This window comes from Oncorhynchus mykiss, chromosome 3 (assembly GCF_013265735.2).
Source record: "Oncorhynchus mykiss isolate Arlee chromosome 3, USDA_OmykA_1.1, whole genome shotgun sequence".
NCBI classification, from domain to species: Eukaryota; Metazoa; Chordata; class Actinopteri; order Salmoniformes; family Salmonidae; genus Oncorhynchus; species Oncorhynchus mykiss.
The window spans coordinates 70,270,379-70,294,016 of record NC_048567.1 but is presented as its reverse complement, the minus strand read 5'-3'; the positions used below and the strand labels follow the sequence as shown (position 1 = coordinate 70,294,016).

The 23,638-nt window shown below is 39.4% G+C and overlaps 2 protein-coding genes across 3 annotated transcripts in view; both read right to left on the bottom strand.

Moving 5' to 3' along the window:
• The window catches only part of LOC110518747 (tetraspanin-7), an 82,446-nt gene that overhangs the window by 19,984 nt on the left and 38,824 nt on the right, over positions 1–23,638 (bottom strand). Inside the window, exon 9 of one of the 2 annotated variants that reach the window (XR_005051366.1) lies at positions 12,728–14,108. The exons of the other annotated variant lie outside the window; for it this stretch is intronic. The gene's annotated coding sequence lies outside the window, so the exon portion shown is untranslated. Of the gene's footprint in view, positions 1–12,727; positions 14,109–23,638 lie in introns of those variants that run through there. 2 annotated transcript variants of the gene reach the window in all.
• On the bottom strand, positions 451–2,177 carry LOC110520498 (mid1-interacting protein 1-B). Its single transcript, XM_021597870.2, has one exon. The coding sequence runs from the start codon at positions 1,712–1,714 to the stop codon at positions 1,247–1,249; it is 468 nt and encodes a 155-aa protein (XP_021453545.1). The 5' UTR covers positions 1,715–2,177; the 3' UTR covers positions 451–1,246.

The window sequence follows — 23,638 nt, the reverse complement described above, 5'->3', positions numbered from 1 at the left end:
GGTTATTTTTTTATTTAACTAGGCAAGTCAGTTAAGAACAAATTCTTATTTCCAATGAGGGCCTACCCCAGCCAAACCCTAACCCAGACGACGCTGGGCCAATTGTGCGCCGCCCAATGGGATTCCCAATCACGTCTGGTTGTGATACAGCCTGGAATCGAACCAGGGTCTATAGTGTCACTTCTAGCACTGAGATGCTGTGCCTTAGACCGCTGCACCACTCTTGGAACGTAGGGTGAATAGAGTTTGGTTTGAACAGAAATGGGTACATATTGAGTACCAGATGGATTGGTCCCTGGACAAACATGAAATGTTAGGGATATACGATATCAAACACTTGTTGAAATGTATTGGGGTCAATTGGAGGACGGTATCTGTTTGAAATATAATCCTGTTCCACAACATTCTAGGTGATGTGTTGATAGGCAAAGAACATAAATAACAAATTACTTTCAGTTATAAAAACAAGTTTATTTCTCCATACAAATATATTCAATACGAAGCATAAAATACTACATTAAATAGCTGGTCTTAGAGTTTCACCTCTCCATAATTACCATGGCAATAACACCATAATAACATGATCTCTTTGAATCATTCATTATTTCAGAAGAACCATCTGTTGATTCCAGTTCATTGATCATATAGGGTAGCATTGGGATCATAGGCAAGAATCTGTCAAGCCTCCTCCATTTAGCTAAGCACATAATAAAGACACAATAGGAAGAAGTACAAAATCTGTACAGACTATTTGACACATTGGCATCATTAGACATGCTATATCCTATGCGCATTTATCCCTTATTGGGATGTTCAAAATGTAGCCAAATGTCTGCGGTCATGCACTTCTTCAACCAGGAAATATACAGCTCTCAAACATACAGTATGAGGTAATAAGTTATACATCAATATTAAATAAAAGTATAAATATGCATTATATGTGTACCACTTGAACTGAACGCATGGGTCAAGGTTGAACACGGCTCATAAAACATAGACAGTGCGAAAAACCGAGTGCAAAACAGGGGGTAATGGAACCCAGGTATACCACATTGCAGTTCAACCACACCATTTCTTTGGATCAACAAAGGTTAAATATTACATCTCTTTTTTTCTTTCTCTCTCCATCTATTCAAAAGAATGTCATAAGTAATAGACTATTCAGTTCAGTTCAACTCCTTTGCGCTAAATAATACAACATCGATCATCAGGGAATGCGGGTTCGCTCGGGTCAATACGCTACACTTTAGTAGCATCCAATGCCGATCTCCTGCTTGTAGCGGTTGGTGAGAGTGTTGGCCTGTTGCGTCAGCTTGGACAGCACCCCGTGAAGCCCTGTCATGTGGAACTGGAACTGCTTTTGCAGGTTAACCTCGTCTTCCTCGGACGACACCTCCGATTCTTCTTCCTCGGAATCAATCCGAGAGCTGGGACCCCGGCTCTCCTTGAGCTTCTCGGCGCGCATCACTCCCCACTCGATGTCGCAGCGGATGGACTTCAGGAGCTGGTAGTAGCTGTACATGTCGCCGTCCTCGATGTCGCTGTTTCCCGAGCTTTTGAGGGCGGCCATCTCCCTCTCTTCTTCCAGTGGGACGTCCCGCAGCAGGCTGGGCACCATCACCGTCTGGTCCATGTTATTGACGGCTCCAATGAAGCGATTCATGGAGTTGAACAGGGAGTTCTTCTGCAGGTGGGATTCTGAGATTTGCATCATTTTCTCGACTCTGTTGTTGATTCTCAAACTTATTTCAGAAATAACAGTTGTAACTGTCAATCGGAGCTGGATAGTTTGTTTATCTATTTGTGCAACCCTTCTCTAATTATTTTCTAATCGCTTTGGAAAGTGGCCCCTCCTTTTTTAATGCTGCAGTAGAGACTGATTGATGTTTTTTCGTGTCAGTGCAGCTTCCCGTGTTCCAAGCTGTGGGAGAGTTCGGCAGTTATCTTGTTTGTTCTTGTGCCTGTTCCTTTTCGTTTTTGTTTTGACTCTCTCTGGTCCTCTGTCGGATCTTTATAAAGCAGGTGGTTTCGTGTCCAAGGGCGTTCCCAGCAGCTCAGAACCTGTTTGTAAGGAGTGTTCTTCCTCCACAGTTGTAACCGGACTCCAATGACCTATAATAGCACATGTTTTGCATGGTTTGCATGAAGGGGAGCGGCCTCCAAATAGAGATACTAGTCAACCCCGACCCTGCCTGTCCCCAATAGCAAGGAAATGCATCTTCTACAGACTAAATTATATGAGTTTAACTTCTTTCAATGCCCTGCAGTAAAATGTGTTAAATGTATCCAATATCTATGTGCGCATAATTGTCATTGTTGCCCATCAACCTCTGAAACGCAACACAATGGTAGGCTATGTACTCTCTGAAAACATTCACACATCAAGCACACTAAAAACTAATTATAGTTTGCCTTGCAATCAAATGCGAACTTCATTCCAACCTGGTCTCAGAACATTTCGTATTCATCTGTATTATCCGAGACACTTCATTTTGTATATGTTACGTTTTGTGTGGTATGTATTAATTTGTGGATGTCCAGCATTCAATTCTTATGGTAAATTACAAATTTCAATTCGTATTATATGTTAAGAATTTGGAAAATGCCAAGGGATGCCAAGCTTCCCCCAACAATTGACAAAAAAACGAATAAAAACAGACAAAATTATTTATCTTTAATCTCGCAGTGCTTCATACATTTCCTTCAATTCGCAAGAGGCTGAATGTATCTCACCAGAGAAAGCATCCAAGTGAAGGAAACAGCGTCCCTCTGTCTCAGTATGTGTAGCTTATCTATCGAATGCTGTCCGGTCAAAACGAGTATGACAATGTTGCCATCAGTAGCATTGAATTCAAGGGAAGCCAGCGAGCATTTGGCCTCCCTTTATTAAAAAAGTATAAAATAACAGACAATCAGCGTTGAGCTAAACAGATGAGCTCAACTGTGAATGGTCCTGGCTCAGGACCATTCACAGTTCTCACTGTAGTAGACTAATAAGCATATGTGATTGGATGATGTTGAAATGTTGAAGTTGAAATGGTGCTGGAATAGTGGGAGCAGCGCCTGTTTTCTTTGTGACTTGTGGTGGTTCTCCATGGTTCTAAATCAATAGTTGTTTAGTATTCAGAAAATGTCAGAAACATTACCTTCCTTGACCATGCTGTAGGTCAGTGGTTCCTAACCTTTTTTGGTCACTTCACAAGCAACTGAATGTTGCTTTGCCCGGATTACCCCTGAAGTACCCCCTCATGTGCGTTTTCCTAGTAAGCTTATGTTCTCATGAGTCCTCTCAAGTACCCTCTGTGGATAGGCCAAGGACTCCCAGGTGTTCTTGTACCCCTGGTTGAGAACCACTGCTGTAGGTCATGTTTGTTATAAGCAATATGTTTTGTGGATCTCACTGGACAAATGTTGCTGTCTGTTTTTTTATGAAACAAATGTGTGGTTGAATTTATTCTGTCACTGTGTCTTCTTATTGTATTGGCCTCAGGCCTATATATCAGTGTCGAGGCATATGAACAAACAGGTTGTAGATTAAACAACACAATTAACACAACAGATTGGTTGTAACATGTTGTTGTTTTTTTTTTTTGGGGGGGGGGGGGGGGGGGGGCTTCGGCGGTGATTTTACCCAAACACCGCTACTGCCCGCTGGCTGTCTCTGCACTTATGAGCTATGTTTGACAAATCAGTGAGTGACTGGGAGAAGCGAAATGCTGGATTCCTGTCATTTGGACAACAGATGATTAATTAACCCAATATATTTCACTTTACCCTTTAAGAGAGACTTTCTAGTCCCCATGGGTTGTAATGTTGGGGTATAGGACAGAGTATAGATCTGAAATCTATTCATCCATCTCCTGGATCAGTGAATCTCCAGATTCCGCTCAAATCATATGCTTCACAGTCAGATGAAGTTTAAAAACAAAGTTATTCAATTGTATTTGGTATTTTATTAGGATCTCCATTAGCTGTTGCGATAGCAGCAGCTACTCTTCCTGGGGTCCACACAAAACATGAAACATAATACAGAACATCAATAGACAAGAACAGCTCAAGGACAGAACTACATTTTTTTTAAAGGCACACATAGCCTACCTATCAATACATACACACAAACTATGTCGGTCAAATAGGGGAGGGGCGTTGTGCCGTGAGGTGTTGCTTTATCTGTTTTTTTAAACCAGGTTTGCTGTTTATTTGAGAAAAATTAGATGGAAGGGAGTTACATGCAATAATGTCTCTATATAATACTGTAGGCTTTCTTGAATTTGTTCTGGATTTGGGGACTGTGAAAAGACCCCTGGTAGCATGTCTGATGGGATAAGTGTGTGCGTCAGAGCTGTGTGTAAGTTGACGATGCAAACCATTTGGAATTTTCAACACATTGTTTCTTATTAAAAGAAGAAGTGATGCAGTCCGTCTCTCCTCAAGTCTTAGCCAAGAGAGACTGGCATGCATAGTATTTATATTAGCCCTCTGATTACAATGAAGAGCAAGACGTGCCACTCTGTTCTGGGCCAGCTGCAGGTTAATTAGGTCTTTCCTTGCAGCACTGAACCACACGACTGGACAATAATCAAGATTAGACAAAACTAGAGCCTGACATGCTTTTTGGAGTGTGGTATCAAAAAAGCAGAGCATTGCTTTAAAATGGACTGACCACTCCCCATCTTTACAACCATTGAATCTACAGTACCAGTCTAAAGGTTGGACACACCTCCTCATTCAAGGGGTTTTCTTTATTTGTACTATTTTCTACATTGTAGAATAATAGTGAAGACATCAAAACTATGAAATAACACATATGGAATCATGTAGTAACCAAAAAGTGTTAAACAAATCAAAATATATTTTAGATTCTTCAAAGTAGCCACCCTTTACTTTGATGTCAGCTTTGCACACACTTGGCATTCTCTCAACCAGAATTCACATGGAATGCTTTTCCAACAGTCTTGAAGGAGTTCCCATATATGCTGAGCACTTGTTGGCTGCTTTTCCTTCACTCTCCAGTCCAACTCATCCCAAACAATCACAATTGGGTTGAGGTCGGGTGATTGAGAAGGCCAGGTCATCTGATGCAGCTCTCCATCACTCTCCTCCTTGGTCAAATAGCCCCTACACAGACTGGAGGTGTGTTTTGGGTTATTGTCCTGTTGAAAAACAAATAACAACAAAAAATCTCAAATTTGGACTCATGAGACCAAAGGACAGATTTCCACCAGTCTAATGTCCATTGCTTGTGTTTCTTGGCCCAAACAAGTTTCTTATTCTTATTGGTGTCCTTTAGTAGTGGTTTCTTTGCAGCAATTCGACCATGAAGGCCTGATTCATGCAGTCTCCTCTGAACAGTTGATGTTGAGATGTGTCTGTTACTTGAACTGTTAAGCATTCATTTGGGCTGCAATCTCAGGTGCAGTTAATTCTAATGAACTTATCCTCTATAGCAGAGGATCTCTGGGTCTTCCTTTCCTGTGGCAGTCCTCATGAGATCCAGTTTCATCGTAGCGCTTGATGGATTTTGCAACTCCACTTGAAGAAACTTTCAAAGTTCTTGAAATGTTCCGAATTGACTGACCTTCATGTCTTAAAATAATGATGGACTGTCGTTAATCTTTTCTTATTTGAGCTGGTCTTGCCATAATATGGACTTGGTCTTTTAACAAATAGGGCTATCTTCTGTATAGCATCTCTACCTTGTCACAACCCAACTGATTGGCTCAAATGCATTATGAAGGAAAGACATTTCACAAATTAACTTTGAACCTGTTAATTGAAATGCATTCCAGGTGACCACCTCATGGAGCTGGCTGAGAGAATGCCAAGAGTGTGCAAAGCTGTCATCAAGGCATAGGATGGCTACTTTGAAGAATCTCAAATATAACATCTATTTTGATTAGTTTAACACTTTTTTGGTTACTAAATGATTCCATATGTGTTATTTCATAGTTTTTATGTCTTCAGTATTATTCTACAATGTAGAAAATAGTAAAAAATAAATAAAAACCCTTGTATGAGTAGGTGTCTCCAAACTTTTGCCTGGTAGTGTATATGTTTTGACCATGACAGTTTACAATCTCAGGTAACAAGCTAATGGCATTTTCCCTTAAATACAGTAAATACAGTATATCTATGAGCTGCTCTGCATTTGACATGATCAGATTAGGCCTACTAGAAGTTATTACAGTTAAAACCAAACTGCTGCAATATACCGTCTGTCCTTACCACTGAGACTGATGAGAACAGCTGAAACTTCCCCACCCCCCTGTAGGCCTATAGTTTCTCGTCAACAGGGGGAGTCACCAGAGACGCTGATGAGGGTTGCCCTGCGTATAGAGGACTCACTGACATGGTAAACAAAACACTACAAGCAGGCGAAAATGATCCAGCCCAGCCAGTCTGAAAGCTGACAAACTCTTATGGTAAACCACTGGGGCGATCAACACATGAGATGAGTTCACACTGTGAGTTAACATGACAGAAATAGCAAACAACATGTTTTGAGTCACTATGAAGTTATTATTCCGTACGACCTGGATGCTGAATCATTGTGACTATAGCCTAATAGATTAATTAGGCCTATTCCATGTATGGTAAACCTTGACATTTTGTAAGCCTACATGGTGGGTGTTCTTATATTGTTGATTGAGTAGTTATATTTATGACGATTCTGCACCCCACTCTTTAGACTCATAAAACAAATCTATCAATCAAGAAGTCTGTCAAAGCAGTCACACCAAACAATGACTCATTCCAGATAGTGAACATTCAGTGGAAATGATTTGACCAGATAGAAATGGAAGTAATAATAGAAATATGAGTTTACACACACATTTTAATCCTAACCATTACCATAACCTTAAACCTAACCCATATCCTAAACTTATCAACTAACCCCTTCCCTAATTCTCACACTAATTCTAACCTAACCCCTACGCTTAAATTAGCCTTGTCCTCATGGGGACGTGGGACATTTTCCTCGTTTTACTATCCTTGTTAGGACTTTAGGTGTTCTGAATAATGTATCTTAGAATGGGTGGAATGTCAACGTTGATCACAAAACCTGCTTGATCAGTCTCTCTGTCTCACCCTCCAGTTCGCCCTCCCTCCCTCTTATTCCGAAAATGATACTCCACAACTTTTGCTCTGCTCTCCACCTTAGCCTCCCCTCCCGACCTCTGCTAGCCTTCCCGTTCTTTTCTAATTATTTCTCTTTCGATGACTCCGTCTTTCTCTCTCTTTAACGATTTCTCTTTTACATTCTGCCCCCCCTTGTGTAGAACACACACACATACACGCACGCACAAACACACACACACACACACATGCGCACACACACACACACACGCTACGGGCGGTGTTTTGTGTCTTCACTCAGAATCAGGGGAATGGCAGCTACGTGGAGCCTGCTGAAATGTCTCCAGGCTACCCATCAACACAACAACATTCCCAACAGGAGAGGGAGAGAGGGATGAATGGAGGGGGAGATGAGAGTGGTAAACTGAGTTTTACCCCCACAGGTGTCTAGAAATGTCTTCAGCTCTCTGTTAGCTCTATGACTGGCAAACACACACACACACACACACACACACACACACACACACACACACACACACACACACACACACACACACAAACCACACACCACACACCACACACAAACCACACACCATCCGTTTTGGCTTGATGTGACCTACAAAACAATCTATTAATATCCTGAGAACATTCTCTTACAATGTTCTCTCACAGTCAAAACCAGGAACTAGATTGAAATGTCCCCTTCCTTTGTGTTGATAGAAAGCTTTGTATTAGCTGGCACACTTGTGAGTGGTGTCAATGTGTGCATTTATGGCATGCCTGTAGATTACAGGATACATGCCTTGGTTGCATGTGAAGGGCTCAACTCCCACTGATTACAGCTGCTGTCATCATCCCACAGGCTGAGAGCGATTTGGAGACAGCAGTAGTGGTGCATTCTGTAAAATCACTGGAGAAGCCAAGCCAGAAAAAAAGCCATATTACAACCTATGTGTTGTGATAATTGCATTGTTCGTTCTATAACCTGTTAGTTCATATGCCTTGCGACTGTGATATATATAGGCCTAAGGCCGAGACAATAAGAAGATATAGTGGCAGAATAAATTAAACCACACATTTGTTTCATCACAAACTGGAGAGCAACCTCTGTCCGATGAAGTCCACAAAGCATATTGGTAAAGGGGGATACCTAGTCAGTTGTACAACCGAATGCCTTCAACTGAAATGTGTCTTCCGCATTTTACCCAACCCCTCTGAATCAGAGAGGTGCAGGGGGCTGCCTTAATCGACATCTACGTCTTCGAGGGCCTGGGGAACGATAGGTTAAGTGCCTTGCCCATGGATCAAACGGTTACATGACCTACAGCATGTCAATCAAGTTAATGTTTCCAACATTTTCGGACTTCTAAACAACTATTGATTTAGAACGATGGAGAGTTACCACAAGTCACAAAGAAAACAGGAGCTGCCTCCACTATTCCAGCACCATTTCAACTTCAACATCATCAAATCACCTCTGCTTAGTCTAATACAGCGACAACTAAAAGATACCAAAAAATGATGTATTCCAATCAGCTAAATATGATGTGGCTGTCCATGGTTCTGATTTCTGTGTGTTTGTGTGTGTGTGTGCATTTGTGAAAGTATAAAAAACATGTTGATTCACCCTTCTTGTAGAGAAAGCCAATGCCATCCTCCTCTCATGTTTACGAAACATTCTACACTCTAACAATTAGGGATTCAACAAGTTCTTTGAAGAACCTTGGGGTTCTTGGACCTGAAAATTGCACCCAGAAGGTTCTTCCAAGAACCCCATAGGAGGTGGGGTTCATCAAGGAACCTCCTTAGTTGGTGGGGGTTCTTGTAGGAACCTAACTACCCAACTGAAACATTTGGATTTGATTTTGAATGGAGAGCAGGTACAGGCACTTAACTGAAACATTTGGATTTGATTTTGAATGGAGAGCAGGTACAGGCACTTAACTGAAACATTTAAAGATCTCCTCAATTCAAGGTAAGATGTGTCCCTTGTATGAACTAAATTGATATTGATTTATGATGCCAGCTATCTTTTCATATTTTTGCAAGTCTTTCTAAAATAGAAAATGGACACAATTCAATGGATATCAATCAACAAAGAGGTAAGAATACGTATGCTTTAAGAATATGTTGAAGTCTGGCTGTATTGGGTGCAGATGACTGAACTGCTCACTTTTGTGTCTGTGTCTGCAGGTATGCAGACAAGGAGGCATATAAAGGTATGTTAATTGTTATTGGTATATTATGCAGATCACATTTACCATCCTCCTTCCTTACCTCGTCAATGAATATCCCATAGGCCTCTACATTATGGACAAGGTATGTGTATGAAAACCATTATCAAAACAGTTTTTTTTCATTCACATTCACCACAAAAATCAAGGTATGAATACTGTTGTGTGCATGTTTTGTTAATCATCTGTATAATTACACTTTTTGGGATTCACAGACTTCACCCTTCCTACACCTCTGATGAATATAACAGGAAACCTGATCGATCACCATGCACTGCAAACTCATTCTGGCTATGGATACAGAGAACATCAACACATTAACATCAACATGCCAGAGGATATACCCCTTGGACTTGGGGCTCTGCTGGGAGTTTACCTCATATGTGGATTCTTTTATTCTAATTTGCCACTAAAATCATAATAAACACTGACAAATAAAATATTGTGTTACTGTTGTCATTGTTATATGTATGATTATTAATAATAATAATAATAGGCGAGGGGGGGTAGTTAAAACATTTTACTCAAAAGGTTCATCAAAAGGTTCTTCAAAAGGTTCATCAAAAGGTTCTTCAAAAGGTTCATCAAAAGGTTCTTCAAAAGGTTCATCAAAAGGTTCATCAAAAGGTTCATCAAAAGGTTCATCAAAAGGTTCATCAAAAGGTTCTTCAAAAGGTTCATCAAAAGGTTCATCAAAAGGTTCATCAAAAGGTTCATCAAAAGGTTCTTCAAAAGGTTCATCAAAAGGTTCTTCAAAAGGTTCATCAAAAGGTTCTTCAAAAGGTTCTTCAAAAGGTTCATCAAAAGGTTCTTCAAAAGGTTCATCAAAAGGTTCTTCAAAAGGTTCATCAAAAGGTTCTTCAAAAGGTTCATCAAAAGGTTATTTGAGGATCCATTTAAAAGGGTTCTTCTAATGGCTAATTTAGGAAAGGGCCAATGCTAGCTAGCTAGCCACCGGAGGACAACAACACAACGAGATGCAACAATTCAAGTTGTTTCTGTCAATAACATATTGCTCTCGATGTGATGTGATTGGAGCCAAATCCAAATGGGCTTCCCTTGACACTTTTTATTGATGCGCTAGGATCATTTACAGTTGAGCTCATTCAGTTTAGCTCAACGCTGATTGGCTATTATTTTGTACATTTAAGGGAGGCCAAATACTCGCTAGCTTCCCTTGCATTCAGTGCTACGGGTGGCAACAATGTCATACTCTTTTTGACCAGACAGCATAAGATAGATGGCCTACACAGAGGGCGCTGTATCACTCGCGCTTTTTCCTTTTATGGTGAGATACTTTCAGACTCTTACGAATTGAAGGGAAATTGTGAAACACAGAGAGACGAAAGATAAATTATTATTCTATATTTTTTCTTGGTCAATTTTTGCTGGAAGCCTGGCTTACCTTGGCATCCAAGAATACACGTCACTGTAGATAGAGTAGGTTGTCCTCACTGTTTTCTGGTAGCAGCTAGCATAAACAGTAGCCCAATAAATCAAATTATTTCTTAACTGAAATAGAGAAAATAAAACATTCCTTAACAACAAATAATAACATGGCAAACCTAACATTTAAGAATAACAACTTAGAAATAAATATGTTAACTTACATAACAGTAGCCAAGCTAGAAAGCATAATCATAGAACAACAGTAGCTAGCGTTAGCTCATAACTGTAAAAATAATGCCACAAACTTTCAACAAAAAATGTATTTAATTGTATTATATATAACAATGTTATGATAATTACAATACTATGCTTGCAAATGGCATAAATTAAGATAGCTAGAGGAAAATAAACTAAATGTAACCATTTCTGTTTTGACAATGTAGCAAGCTCTGTTTGATGGTTGACAGAGCTGTTTGTTTATGTCGGTCATCATAATAACCACATGACCCAAGGCTGCCTGCTAGCAAGGAATCTCTTGTTCTACTTACTAATAAAAACATTGGGTCTATGACAGAGGGACAGCGGAGGGAGAGAGAGAGAGAAAGAGAGAGAGAGAGAGAGAGAGAGAGAGAGAGAGAGAGAGAGAGAGAGAGAGAGAAAGAGAGATAGAGAGAGAGAGAGAGAGAGAAGAGAGAGAGAGAGAGAGAAGAGAGAGAGAGAGAGAGAAGAGAGAGAGAAGAGAGAGAGAGAGAGAAGAGAGAGAGAGAGAGAAGAGAGAGAGAGAAAGAGAGCGAGCATCAGATGAAAGAAAATGGAAGAGAGTTCGTTTACTGTTTCAACTCAGACAGAACCCCCAAAATATTTTGTTTGGAGGAGGAAGTCAAATTGGGAAATCCCAATTTAAACCCTGTAAAATCAGAACCCTCCTCAAACTTACTGGCACAACTGCCTTGCTCTCTTCTGTGTGTGTGTGTACCCAGTAACGGCGCATTCCCTCTTCACGAATGACAGAACACATAATACCCCCCACCCATTAAGCCACGCAGAGAGGGGTTGGCTCGGTGCCAAGAGCTGACGGCACGCATGTTCCATTAGGGACGCACTGCCATGCTGATATGTCAGTGATTTGCGTAACGAGATAAGAACTTCTCAGTTAGCTGTCTCCCTGGATAACGGCCTCCTCATCTCTCCCTGTTCCACACCACAGCCAGACACAGATGTCAGTTCTGGAGAGACTCGCAGTGTTCAGCTGCTGTCACATGGTTGACCCAAAGCCAAGGGTCAAGATTGACCAAAAGCCTATATAACCTATAAAACAATGGTTTTATTGGAGTTTTCAATTAAATGAAGGTGTTTGATGTAGGAGGATGGAGGGAGATGATAGGTCCAGAACATGCTTACTGCCTACATTTGACGAAACAGTATGTTCTAAATAGTGTAGTGTGGCTTGAAGTAAATAGTACATCATTTAGCAAAGCAGTAGCCTAGACTAGAACAGTAGCCTATTTGGTCATGGCCAATGATTAGAATCAATCACTCTTCTGACAGCGCTATTTGGAAATCCACTATCTGCAATTGTTTGAATCTTGGACTCTGATCTGACGAGGAGTTACTGATGACATGCATTACTATCTGAATACCTGGCAGGTTGTTTATGTAGTTGTTGCGTGCTCTTGCCATACAGCCTACATACTGTGTCTGACATGGAGGGATTCAGAACTGAAACTAAATTGGTCAGGGGCAACATTTCCAAATTGTTGTAGTTTGAGGGGTGGGGGGTTATGAATGAAGTAGACTAAAACAGAAGTGGCCTGTTGTGTTTTGTGTTTTTCTAGCCTGTAGAGAAAGCAGTAGCCTGGGTCATTACAGTAAAGGCCCTCAGACACATAGAAGTGTGACTTCCTAATGTGTAACCTTTATTTTTATTTCACCTTTATTTAACCAGGCAAGTCAGTTAAAAACAAATTCTTATTTACAATGACGGCCTACACCGGCCAAACCCGGACGACACTGGGCCAATTGTGTACCATATGGGACTCCCAATCACAGCCAGTCGTGATACAGCCTGGACTCAAACCAGGGTGTCTGTAGTGACACCTCTAGCACTGAGATACAGTGCCTTAGACCGCAGTGCCACTCGGGTAGCTGGAGATGACCAGCTCGGTCATCCAACATGCACCTTCATGTTGTTACAGTTCGTACTGATACCTAAACGCCATCTTGTTGTTAGTCAACAACTACTTACTGGCTAACACCAGTAAGTAGTGTCACCTCGTATTTTTGACTTTAAAGGTTCAATGCAGCCATTTTTAACTCAATATCAAATAACTTATTGGGTAACATTTAAGTACCTTACTGTGATTGTTTTCAATTAAAATGGTCAAAAATGAACATAAATAGCTTCTTAGCAAAGAGCAGTTTCTCAAGGAATCATTTATCTAGGACTGTTTGGGAGTGGTGTGAGTGGGGAGGGGAAAACTGAAAACTAGCTGTTATTGGCAGAGCTTTGGAACTCCATTTCTTATTGATCTGTTAACTAATTTACCGACTGGTGATGTCAGCAGGCAGGCCAAAACTCCCTCCCACCAAAACAGGCTGAAATTTCAGGCAGTCTTTTAAAACAACTCTTACACTAAAAGGGCATTATCATAATTTTTACAATTTCACAGTATTATTCCATCCACATAGTGTGGAAATATATACACAACACAGGTAAACCATGTTTTTGATTACACCGGGCCTTTTTTACGTTGAAAAAACCTCTGTGGTCTATGATACTTCACTCCAAATAAAATATATTTGCTTCAAAATTACACTACTTTCCTCTAAATAAAGTCTATTTGCTTCAATGTGGAAACAAATGTAAAAATGTGTTTCTCTCTCTCTCTCACACTCACTCACTCACTCACTCACTCACTCACTCACTCACTCACTCACTCACTCTCAGTGTAAACACTCCACTGTAGTGCAGCAGGGGGCTTGGTAACTACAGTAGAGTATGTAATGACTGTCATTTTCTGCCGGATCCCCACTAGCAAACACACTCCTGCTGTGTTGGACAAAGAATAGAGCCCACAGACAGATGCACAAACACACACACACGTACACGCACGCACACACACACAAACATACACACAAACATACACACACACAAACCGTCAGCAAGTGACACTGAATATTTTTTTAATGGTTGAGTTATCTGCTTTGGACAGTCTGAAATGTCAGGTACTACAGGCTAAAATATATACATTAAAAAAACACATTTAAAATTAAATTAAAAAGACTTGCCTTGGGGACATATCTGTTTATTGGATTGAAATGAAATTAAACATCCTTATGAGAAATGCATCATTCTTGTTCACTTTATTTGTCAGTAAGCCCTCCTGTCTTCCTAGACACTTTGCGAACCTAAAATGTAAGACATGTAGAAAACAAAATAATGTCAGCTCTATTTTTTCAATTTCTACCTGGAACATTCAGGACTATTCCACATCACAGAGGAGCTCTGAAGAGGAGGTTTGACCATCCTTTGTGTAGACTTAGCAGTTTGTTTGTGTAGCAATAGCGCCACCTAGTGTTCAGATCTGTGACTAATACAGGGCAGAAGGAAGGAAGGGTGCGAAATGCATCGGTGACGTCCTCTCTAGCTTAGTATTCATGTCTCCTGCTTTTGTTTCATGCTAATATGATTCATGGCAGAGGTCTTTAACACAGGGAAGTAGAGGGAGGGAGGGAGGGAGGGAGGGAGGGAGGGAGGGAGGGAGGGAGGGAGGGAGGGAGGGAGGGAGGAGGGAGGGAGGGAGGGAGGGAGGGAGGGAGGGAGGGAGGGAGGGAGGGAGGGAGGGAGGGAGTTAGAGACATGGAAGAGTCGAGGGAGAATGTGGGAAGAGAGAGACTGCTACGGGGGGATGGTGAAGGTGAATAGTGGAGGTGAAGGAGAGAATAAGTGAAGGGCAGAAGTGGGAGGAGAGAGAAAGAGAGTGTAGAGAATACACTTCAAGACACAGCAATTCAGCTGTAAAGTTATGAGGATCGTTTATTAATACAGATATCACTGATAGTTACAATATCACCAACAGAACAGACTGTATTGGCATGCTACAGGAGCTGGTGTAGTTATTAAGTTATTATAGTTACAATATCACCAACAGAACAGACTGTATTGCCATGCTACAGGAGCTGGTGTAGTTATTAAGTTATTATAGTTACAATATCACCAACAGAACATACTGTATTGGCATGCTACAGGAGCTGGTGTAGTTATTAAGTTATTATAGTTACAATATCACCAACAGAACAGACTGTATTGGCATGCTACAGGAGCTGGTGTAGTTATTAAGTTATTGTAGTTACAATATCACCAACAGAACAGACTGTATTGGCATGCTACAGGAGCTGGTGTAGTTATTATAGTTACAATATCACCAACAGAACAGACTGTATTGGCATGCTACAGGAGCTGGTGTAGTTATTATAGTTACAATATCACCAACAGAACAGACTGTATTGGCATGCTACAGGAGCTGGTGTAGTTATTAAGTTATTATAGTTACAATATCACCAACAGAACAGACTGTATTGGCATGCTACAGGAGCTGGTGTAGTTATTAAGTTATTATAGTTACAATATCACCAACAGAACAGACTGTATTGGCATGCTACAGGAGCTGGTGTAGTTATTAAGTTCTTATAGTTACAATATCACCAACAGAACAGACTGTATTGGCATGCTACAGGAGCTGGTGTAGTTATTAAGTTATTATAGTTACAATATCACCAACAGAACAGACTGTATTGGCATGCTACAGGAGCTGGTGTAGTTATTAAGTTATTATAGTTACAATATCACCAACAGAACAGACTGTATTGGCATGCTACAGGAGCTGGTGTAGTTATTATAGTTACAATATCACCAACAGAACAGACTGTATTGGCATGCTACAGGAGCTGGTGTAGTTATTAAGTTATTATAGTTACAATATCACCAACAGAACAGACTGTATTGGCATGCTACAGGAGCTGGTGTAGATATTAAGTTATTATAGTTACAATATCACCAACAGAACAGACTGTATTGGCATGCTACAGGAGCTGGTGTAGTTATTAAGTTATTATAGTTACAATATCACCAACAGAACAGACTGTATTGGCATGCTACAGGAGCTGGTGTAGTTATTAAGTTATTATAGTTACAATATCACCAACAGAACAGACTGTATTGGCATGCTACAGGAGCTGGTGTAGTTATTATAGTTACAATATCACCAACAGAACAGAGTGTATTGGCATGCTACAGGAGCTGGTGTAGTTATTAAGTTATTATAGTTACAATATCACCAACAGAACAGACTGTATTGGCATGCTACAGGAGCTGGTGTAGTTATTAAGTTATTATAGTTACAATATCACCAACAGAACAGACTGTATTGGCATGCTACAGGAGCTGGTGTAGTTATTATAGTTACAATATCACCAACAGAACAGACTGTATTGGCATGCTACAGGAGCTGGTGTAGTTATTAAGTTATTATAGTTACAATATCACCAACAGAACAGACTGTATTGGCATGCTAAAGGAGCTGGTGTAGTTATTAAGTTATTATAGTTACAATATCACCAACAGAACAGACTGTATTGGCATGCTAAAGGAGCTGGTGTAGTTATTAAGTTATTATAGTTACAATATCACCAACAGAACAGAGTGTATTGGCATGCTACAGGAGCTGGTGTAGTTATTAAGTTATTATAGTTACAATATCACCAACAGAACAGACTGTATTGGCATGCTACAGGAGCTGGTGTAGTTATTATAGTTACAATATCACCAACAGAACAGACTGTATTGGCATGCTACAGGAGCTGGTGTAGTTATTAAGTTATTATAGTTACAATATCACCAACAGAACAGACTGTATTGGCATGCTACAGGAGCTGGTGTAGTTATTATAGTTACAATATCACCAACAGAACAGACTGTATTGGCATGCTACAGGAGCTGGTGTAGTTATTAAGTTATTATAGTTACAATATCACCAACAGAACAGACTGTATTGGCATGCTACAGGAGCTGGTGTAGTTATTAAGTTATTATAGTTACAATATCACCAACAGAACAGACTGTATTGGCATGCTACAGGAGCTGGTGTAGTTATTAAGTTATTGTAGTTACAATATCACCAACAGAACAGACTGTATTGGCATGCTACAGGAGCTGGTGTAGTTATTAAGTTATTGTAGTTACAATATCACCAACAGAACAGACTGTATTGGCATGCTACAGGAGCTGGTGTAGTTATTAAGTTATTATAGTTACAATATCACCAACAGAACAGACTGTATTGGCATGCTACAGGAGCTGGTGTAGTTATTAAGTTATTATAGTTACAATATCACCAACAGAACAGACTGTATTGGCATGCTACAGGAGCTGGTGTAGTTATTAAGTTATTATAGTTACAATATCACCAACAGAACAGACTGTATTGGCATGCTACAGGAGCTGGTGTAGTTATTAAGTTATTGTAGTTACAATATCACCAACAGAACAGACTGTATTGGCATGCTACAGGAGCTGGTGTAGTTATTATAGTTACAATATCACCAACAGAACAGACTGTATTGGCATGCTACAGGAGCTGGTGTAGTTATTATAGTTACAATATCACCAACAGAACAGACTGTATTGGCATGCTACAGGAGCTGGTGTAGTTATTGTAGTTACAATATCACCAACAGAACAGACTGTATTGGCATGCTACAGGAGCTGGTGTAGTTATTAAGTTATTATAGTTACAATATCACCAACAGAACAGACTGTATTGGCATGCTACAGGAGCTGGTGTAGTTATTAAGTTATTGTAGTTACAATATCACCAACAGAACAGACTGTATTGGCATGCTACAGGAGCTGGTGTAGTTATTAAGTTATTATAGTTACAATATCACCAACAGAACAGACTGTATTGGCATGCTACAGGAGCTGGTGTAGTTATTAAGTTATTATAGTTACAATATCACCAACAGAACAGACTGTATTGGCATGCTACAGGAGCTGGTGTAGTTATTATAGTTACAATATCACCAACAGAACAGACTGTATTGGCATGCTACAGGAGCTGGTGTAGTTATTAAGTTATTATAGTTACAATATCACCAACAGAACAGACTGTATTGGCATGCTACAGGAGCTGGTGTAGTTATTAAGTTATTATAGTTACAATATCACCAACAGAACAGACTGTATTGGCATGCTACAGGAGCTGGTGTAGTTATTAAATTATTATAGTTACAATATCACCAACAGAACTGACTGTATTGCCATGCTACAGGAGCTGGTGTAGTTATTAAGTTATTATAGTTACAATATCACCAACAGAACAGACTGTATTGGCATGCTACAGGAGCTGGTATAGTTATTAAGTTATTATAGTTACAATATCACCAACAGAACAGACTGTATTGGCATGCTAAAGGAGCTGGTGTAGTTATTAAGTTATTGTAGTTACAATATCACCAACAGAACAGACTGTATTGGCATGCTACAGGAGCTGGTGTAGTTATTAAGTTATTATAGTTACAATATCACCAACAGAACAGACTGTATTGGCATGCTACAGGAGCTGGTGTAGTTATTATAGTTACAACATCACCAACAGAACAGACTGTATTGGCATGCTACAGGAGCTGGTGTAGTTATTAAGTTATTATAGTTACAATATCACCAACAGAACAGACTGTATTGGCATGCTACAGGAGCTGGTGTAGTTATTAAGTTATTATAGTTACAATATCACCAACAGAACAGACTGTATTGGCATGCTACAGGAGCTGGTGTAGTTATTAAGTTATTATAGTTACAATATCACCAACAGAACAGACTGTATTGGCATGCTAAAGGAGCTGGTGTAGTTATTAAGTTATTATAGTTACAATATCACCAACAGAACAGACTGTATTGGCATGCTACAGGAGCTGGTGTAGTTATTGTAGTTACAATATCACCAACAGAACAGACTGTATTGGCATGCTACAGGAGCTGGTGTAGTTATTAAGTTATTATAGTTACAATATCACCAACAGAACAGACTGTATTGGCATGCTACAGGAGCTGGTGTAGTTATTAAGTTATTGTAGTTACAATATCACCAACAGAACAGACTGTATTGGCATGCTACAGGAGCTGGTGTAGTTATTATAGTTACAATATCACCAACAGAACAGACTGTATTGGCATGCTACAGGAGCTGGTGTAGTTATTAAGTTATTATAGTTACAATATCACCAACAGAACAGACTGTATTGGCATGCTACAGGAGCTGGTGTAGTTATTAAGTTATTATAGTTACAATATCACCAACAGAACAGACTGTATTGGCATGCTACAGGAGCTGGTGTAGTTATTATAGTTACAATATCACCAACAGAACAGACTGTATTGGCATGCTAAAGGAGCTGGTGTAGTTATTAAGTTATTATAGTTACAATATCACCAACAGAACAGACTGTATTGGCATGCTACAGGAGCTGGTGTAGTTATTAAGTTATTATAGTTACAATATCACCAACAGAACAGACTGTATTGGCATGCTACAGGAGCTGGTGTAGTTATTAAGTTATTATAGTTACAATATCACCAACAGAACAGACTGTATTGGCATGCTACAGGAGCTGGTGTAGTTATTATAGTTACAATATCACCAACAGAACAGACTGTATTGGCATGCTACAGGAGCTGGTGTAGTTATTAAGTTATTATAGTTACAATATCACCAACAGAACAGACTGTATTGGCATGCTACAGGAGCTGGTGTAGTTATTAAGTTATTATAGTTACAATATCACCAACAGAACAGACTGTATTGGCATGCTACAGGAGCTGGTGTAGTTATTAAGTTATTATAGTTACAATATCACCAACAGAACAGACTGTATTGGCATGCTAAAGGAGCTGGTGTAGTTATTAAGTTATTATAGTTACAATATCACCAACAGAACAGACTGTATTGGCATGCTACAGGAGCTGGTGTAGTTATTATAGTTACAATATCACCAACAGAACAGACTGTATTGGCATGCTACAGGAGCTGGTGTAGTTATTAAGTTATTATAGTTACAATATCACCAACAGAACAGACTGTATTGGCATGCTACAGGAGCTGGTGTAGTTATTAAGTTATTATAGTTACAATATCACCAACAGAACAGACTGTATTGGCATGCTAAAGGAGCTGGTGTAGTTATTAAGTTATTATAGTTACAATATCACCAACAGAACAGACTGTATTGGCATGCTACAGGAGCTGGTGTAGTTATTAAGTTATTATAGTTACAATATCACCAACAGAACAGACTGTATTGGCATGCTACAGGAGCTGGTGTAGTTATTAAGTTATTATAGTTACAATATCACCAACAGAACAGACTGTATTGGCATGCTACAGGAGCTGGTGTAGTTATTAAGTTATTATAGTTACAATATCACAAACAGAACAGACTGTATTGGCATGCTACAGGAGCTGGTGTAGTTATTATAGTTACAATATCACCAACAGAACAGAGTGTATTGGCATGCTACAGGAGCTGGTGTAGTTATTAAGTTATTATAGTTACAATATCACCAACAGAACAGACTGTATTGGCATGCTACAGGAGCTGGTGTAGTTATTAAGTTATTATAGTTACAATATCACAAACAGAACAGACTGTATTGGCATGCTACAGGAGCTGGTGTAGTTATTATAGTTACAATATCACCAACAGAACAGAGTGTATTGGCATGCTACAGGAGCTGGTGTAGTTATTAAGTTATTATAGTTACAATATCACCAACAGAACAGACTGTATTGGCATGCTACAGGAGCTGGTGTAGTTATTAAGTTATTATAGTTACAATATCACCAACAGAACAGACTGTATTGGCATGCTACAGGAGCTGGTGTAGTTATTAAGTTATTATAGTTACAATATCACCAACAGAACAGACTGTATTGGCATGCTACAGGAGCTGGTGTAGTTATTAAGTTATTATAGTTACAATATCACCAACAGAACAGACTGTATTGGCATGCTACAGGAGCTGGTGTAGTTATTATAGTTACAATATCACCAACAGAACAGACTGTATTGGCATGCTACAGGAGCTGGTGTAGTTATTAAGTTATTATAGTTACAATATCACCAACAGAACAGACTGTATTGGCATGCTAAAGGAGCTGGTGTAGTTATTAAGTTATTATAGTTACAATATCACCAACAGAACAGACTGTATTGGCATGCTACAGGAGCTGGTGTAGTTATTAAGTTATTATAGTTACAATATCACCAACAGAACAGACTGTATTGGCATGCTACAGGAGCTGGTGTAGTTATTATAGTTACAATATCACCAACAGAACAGACTGTATTGGCATGCTACAGGAGCTGGTGTAGTTATTAAGTTATTATAGTTACAATATCACCAACAGAACAGACTGTATTGGCATGCTAAAGGAGCTGGTGTAGTTATTAAGTTATTATAGTTACAATATCACCAACAGAACAGACTGTATTGGCATGCTACAGGAGCTGGTGTAGTTATTATAGTTACAATATCACCAACAGAACAGACTGTATTGGCATGCTACAGGAGCTGGTGTAGTTATTAAGTTATTATAGTTACAATATCACCAACAGAACAGACTGTATTGGCATGCTACAGGAGCTGGTGTAGTTATTATAGTTACAATATCACCAACAGAACAGAGTGTATTGGCATGCTACAGGAGCTGGTGTAGTTATTAAGTTATTATAGTTACAATATCACCAACAGAACAGACTGTATTGGCATGCTACAGGAGCTGGTGTAGTTATTAAGTTATTATAGTTACAATATCACCAACAGAACAGACTGTATTGGCATGCTACAGGAGCTGGTGTAGTTATTATAGTTACAATATCACCAACAGAACAGACTGTATTGGCATGCTACAGGAGCTGGTGTAGTTATTAAGTTATTATAGTTACAATATCACCAACAGAACAGACTGTATTGGCATGCTACAGGAGCTGGTGTAGTTATTATAGTTACAATATCACCAACAGAACAGAGTGTATTGGCATGCTACAGGAGCTGGTGTAGTTATTAAGTTATTATAGTTACAATATCACCAACAGAACAGACTGTATTGGCATGCTACAGGAGCTGGTGTAGTTATTAAGTTATTATAGTTACAATATCACCAACAGAACAGACTGTATTGGCATGCTACAGGAGCTGGTGTAGTTATTAAGTTATTATAGTTACAATATCACCAACAGAACAGACTGTATTGGCATGCTACAGGAGCTGGTGTAGTTATTAAGTTGTTATAGTTACAATATCACCAACAGAACAGACTGTATTGGCATGCTACAGGAGCTGGTGTAGTTATTAAGTTATTATAGTTACAATATCACCAACAGAACAGACTGTATTGGCATGCTACAGGAGCTGGTGTAGTTATTAAGTTATTATAGTTACAATATCACCAACAGAACAGACTGTATTGGCATGCTACAGGAGCTGGTGTAGTTATTATAGTTACAATATCACCAACAGAACAGACTGTATTGGCATGCTACAGGAGCTGGTGTAGTTATTAAGTTATTATAGTTACAATATCACCAACAGAACAGACTGTATTGGCATGCTAAAGGAGCTGGTGTAGTTATTAAGTTATTATAGTTACAATATCACCAACAGAACAGACTGTATTGGCATGCTACAGGAGCTGGTGTAGTTATTATAGTTACAATATCACCAACAGAACAGACTGTATTGGCATGCTACAGGAGCTGGTGTAGTTATTAAGTTATTATAGTTACAATATCACCAACAGAACAGACTGTATTGGCATGCTACAGGAGCTGGTGTAGTTATTAAGTTATTATAGTTACAATATCACCAACAGAACAGACTGTATTGGCATGCTACAGGAGCTGGTGTAGTTATTAAGTTATTGTAGTTACAATATCACCAACAGAACAGACTGTATTGGCATGCTACAGGAGCTGGTGTAGTTATTAAGTTATTATAGTTACAATATCACCAACAGAACAGACTGTATTGGCATGCTACAGGAGCTGGTGTAGTTATTATAGTTACAATATCACCAACAGAACAGACTGTATTGGCATGCTACAGGAGCTGGTGTAGTTATTATAGTTACAATATCACCAACAGAACAGACTGTATTGGCATGCTACAGGAGCTGGTGTAGTTATTGTAGTTACAATATCACCAACAGAACAGACTGTATTGGCATGCTACAGGAGCTGGTGTAGTTATTAAGTTATTATAGTTACAATATCACCAACAGAACAGACTGTATTGGCATGCTACAGGAGCTGGTGTAGTTATTAAGTTATTGTAGTTACAATATCACCAACAGAACAGACTGTATTGGCATGCTACAGGAGCTGGTGTAGTTATTATAGTTACAATATCACCAACAGAACAGACTGTATTGGCATGCTACAGGAGCTGGTGTAGTTATTAAGTTATTATAGTTACAATATCACCAACAGAACAGACTGTATTGGCATGCTACAGGAGCTGGTGTAGTTATTAAGTTATTATAGTTACAATATCACCAACAGAACAGACTGTATTGGCATGCTACAGGAGCTGGTGTAGTTATTATAGTTACAATATCACCAACAGAACAGACTGTATTGGCATGCTACAGGAGCTGGTGTAGTTATTAAGTTATTATAGTTACAATATCACCAACAGAACAGACTGTATTGGCATGCTACAGGAGCTGGTGTAGTTATTATAGTTACAATATCACCAACAGAACAGACTGTATTGGCATGCTAAAGGAGCTGGTGTAGTTATTAAGTTATTATAGTTACAATATCACCAACAGAACAGACTGTATTGGCATGCTACAGGAGCTGGTGTAGTTATTAAATTATTA

Coding starts and splice junctions, on each gene's coding strand:
- LOC110520498 (XM_021597870.2), bottom strand. CDS start 1,714: ATGATGCAAATCTCAGAATCCCACCTGCAGAAGAACTCCCTGTTCAAC.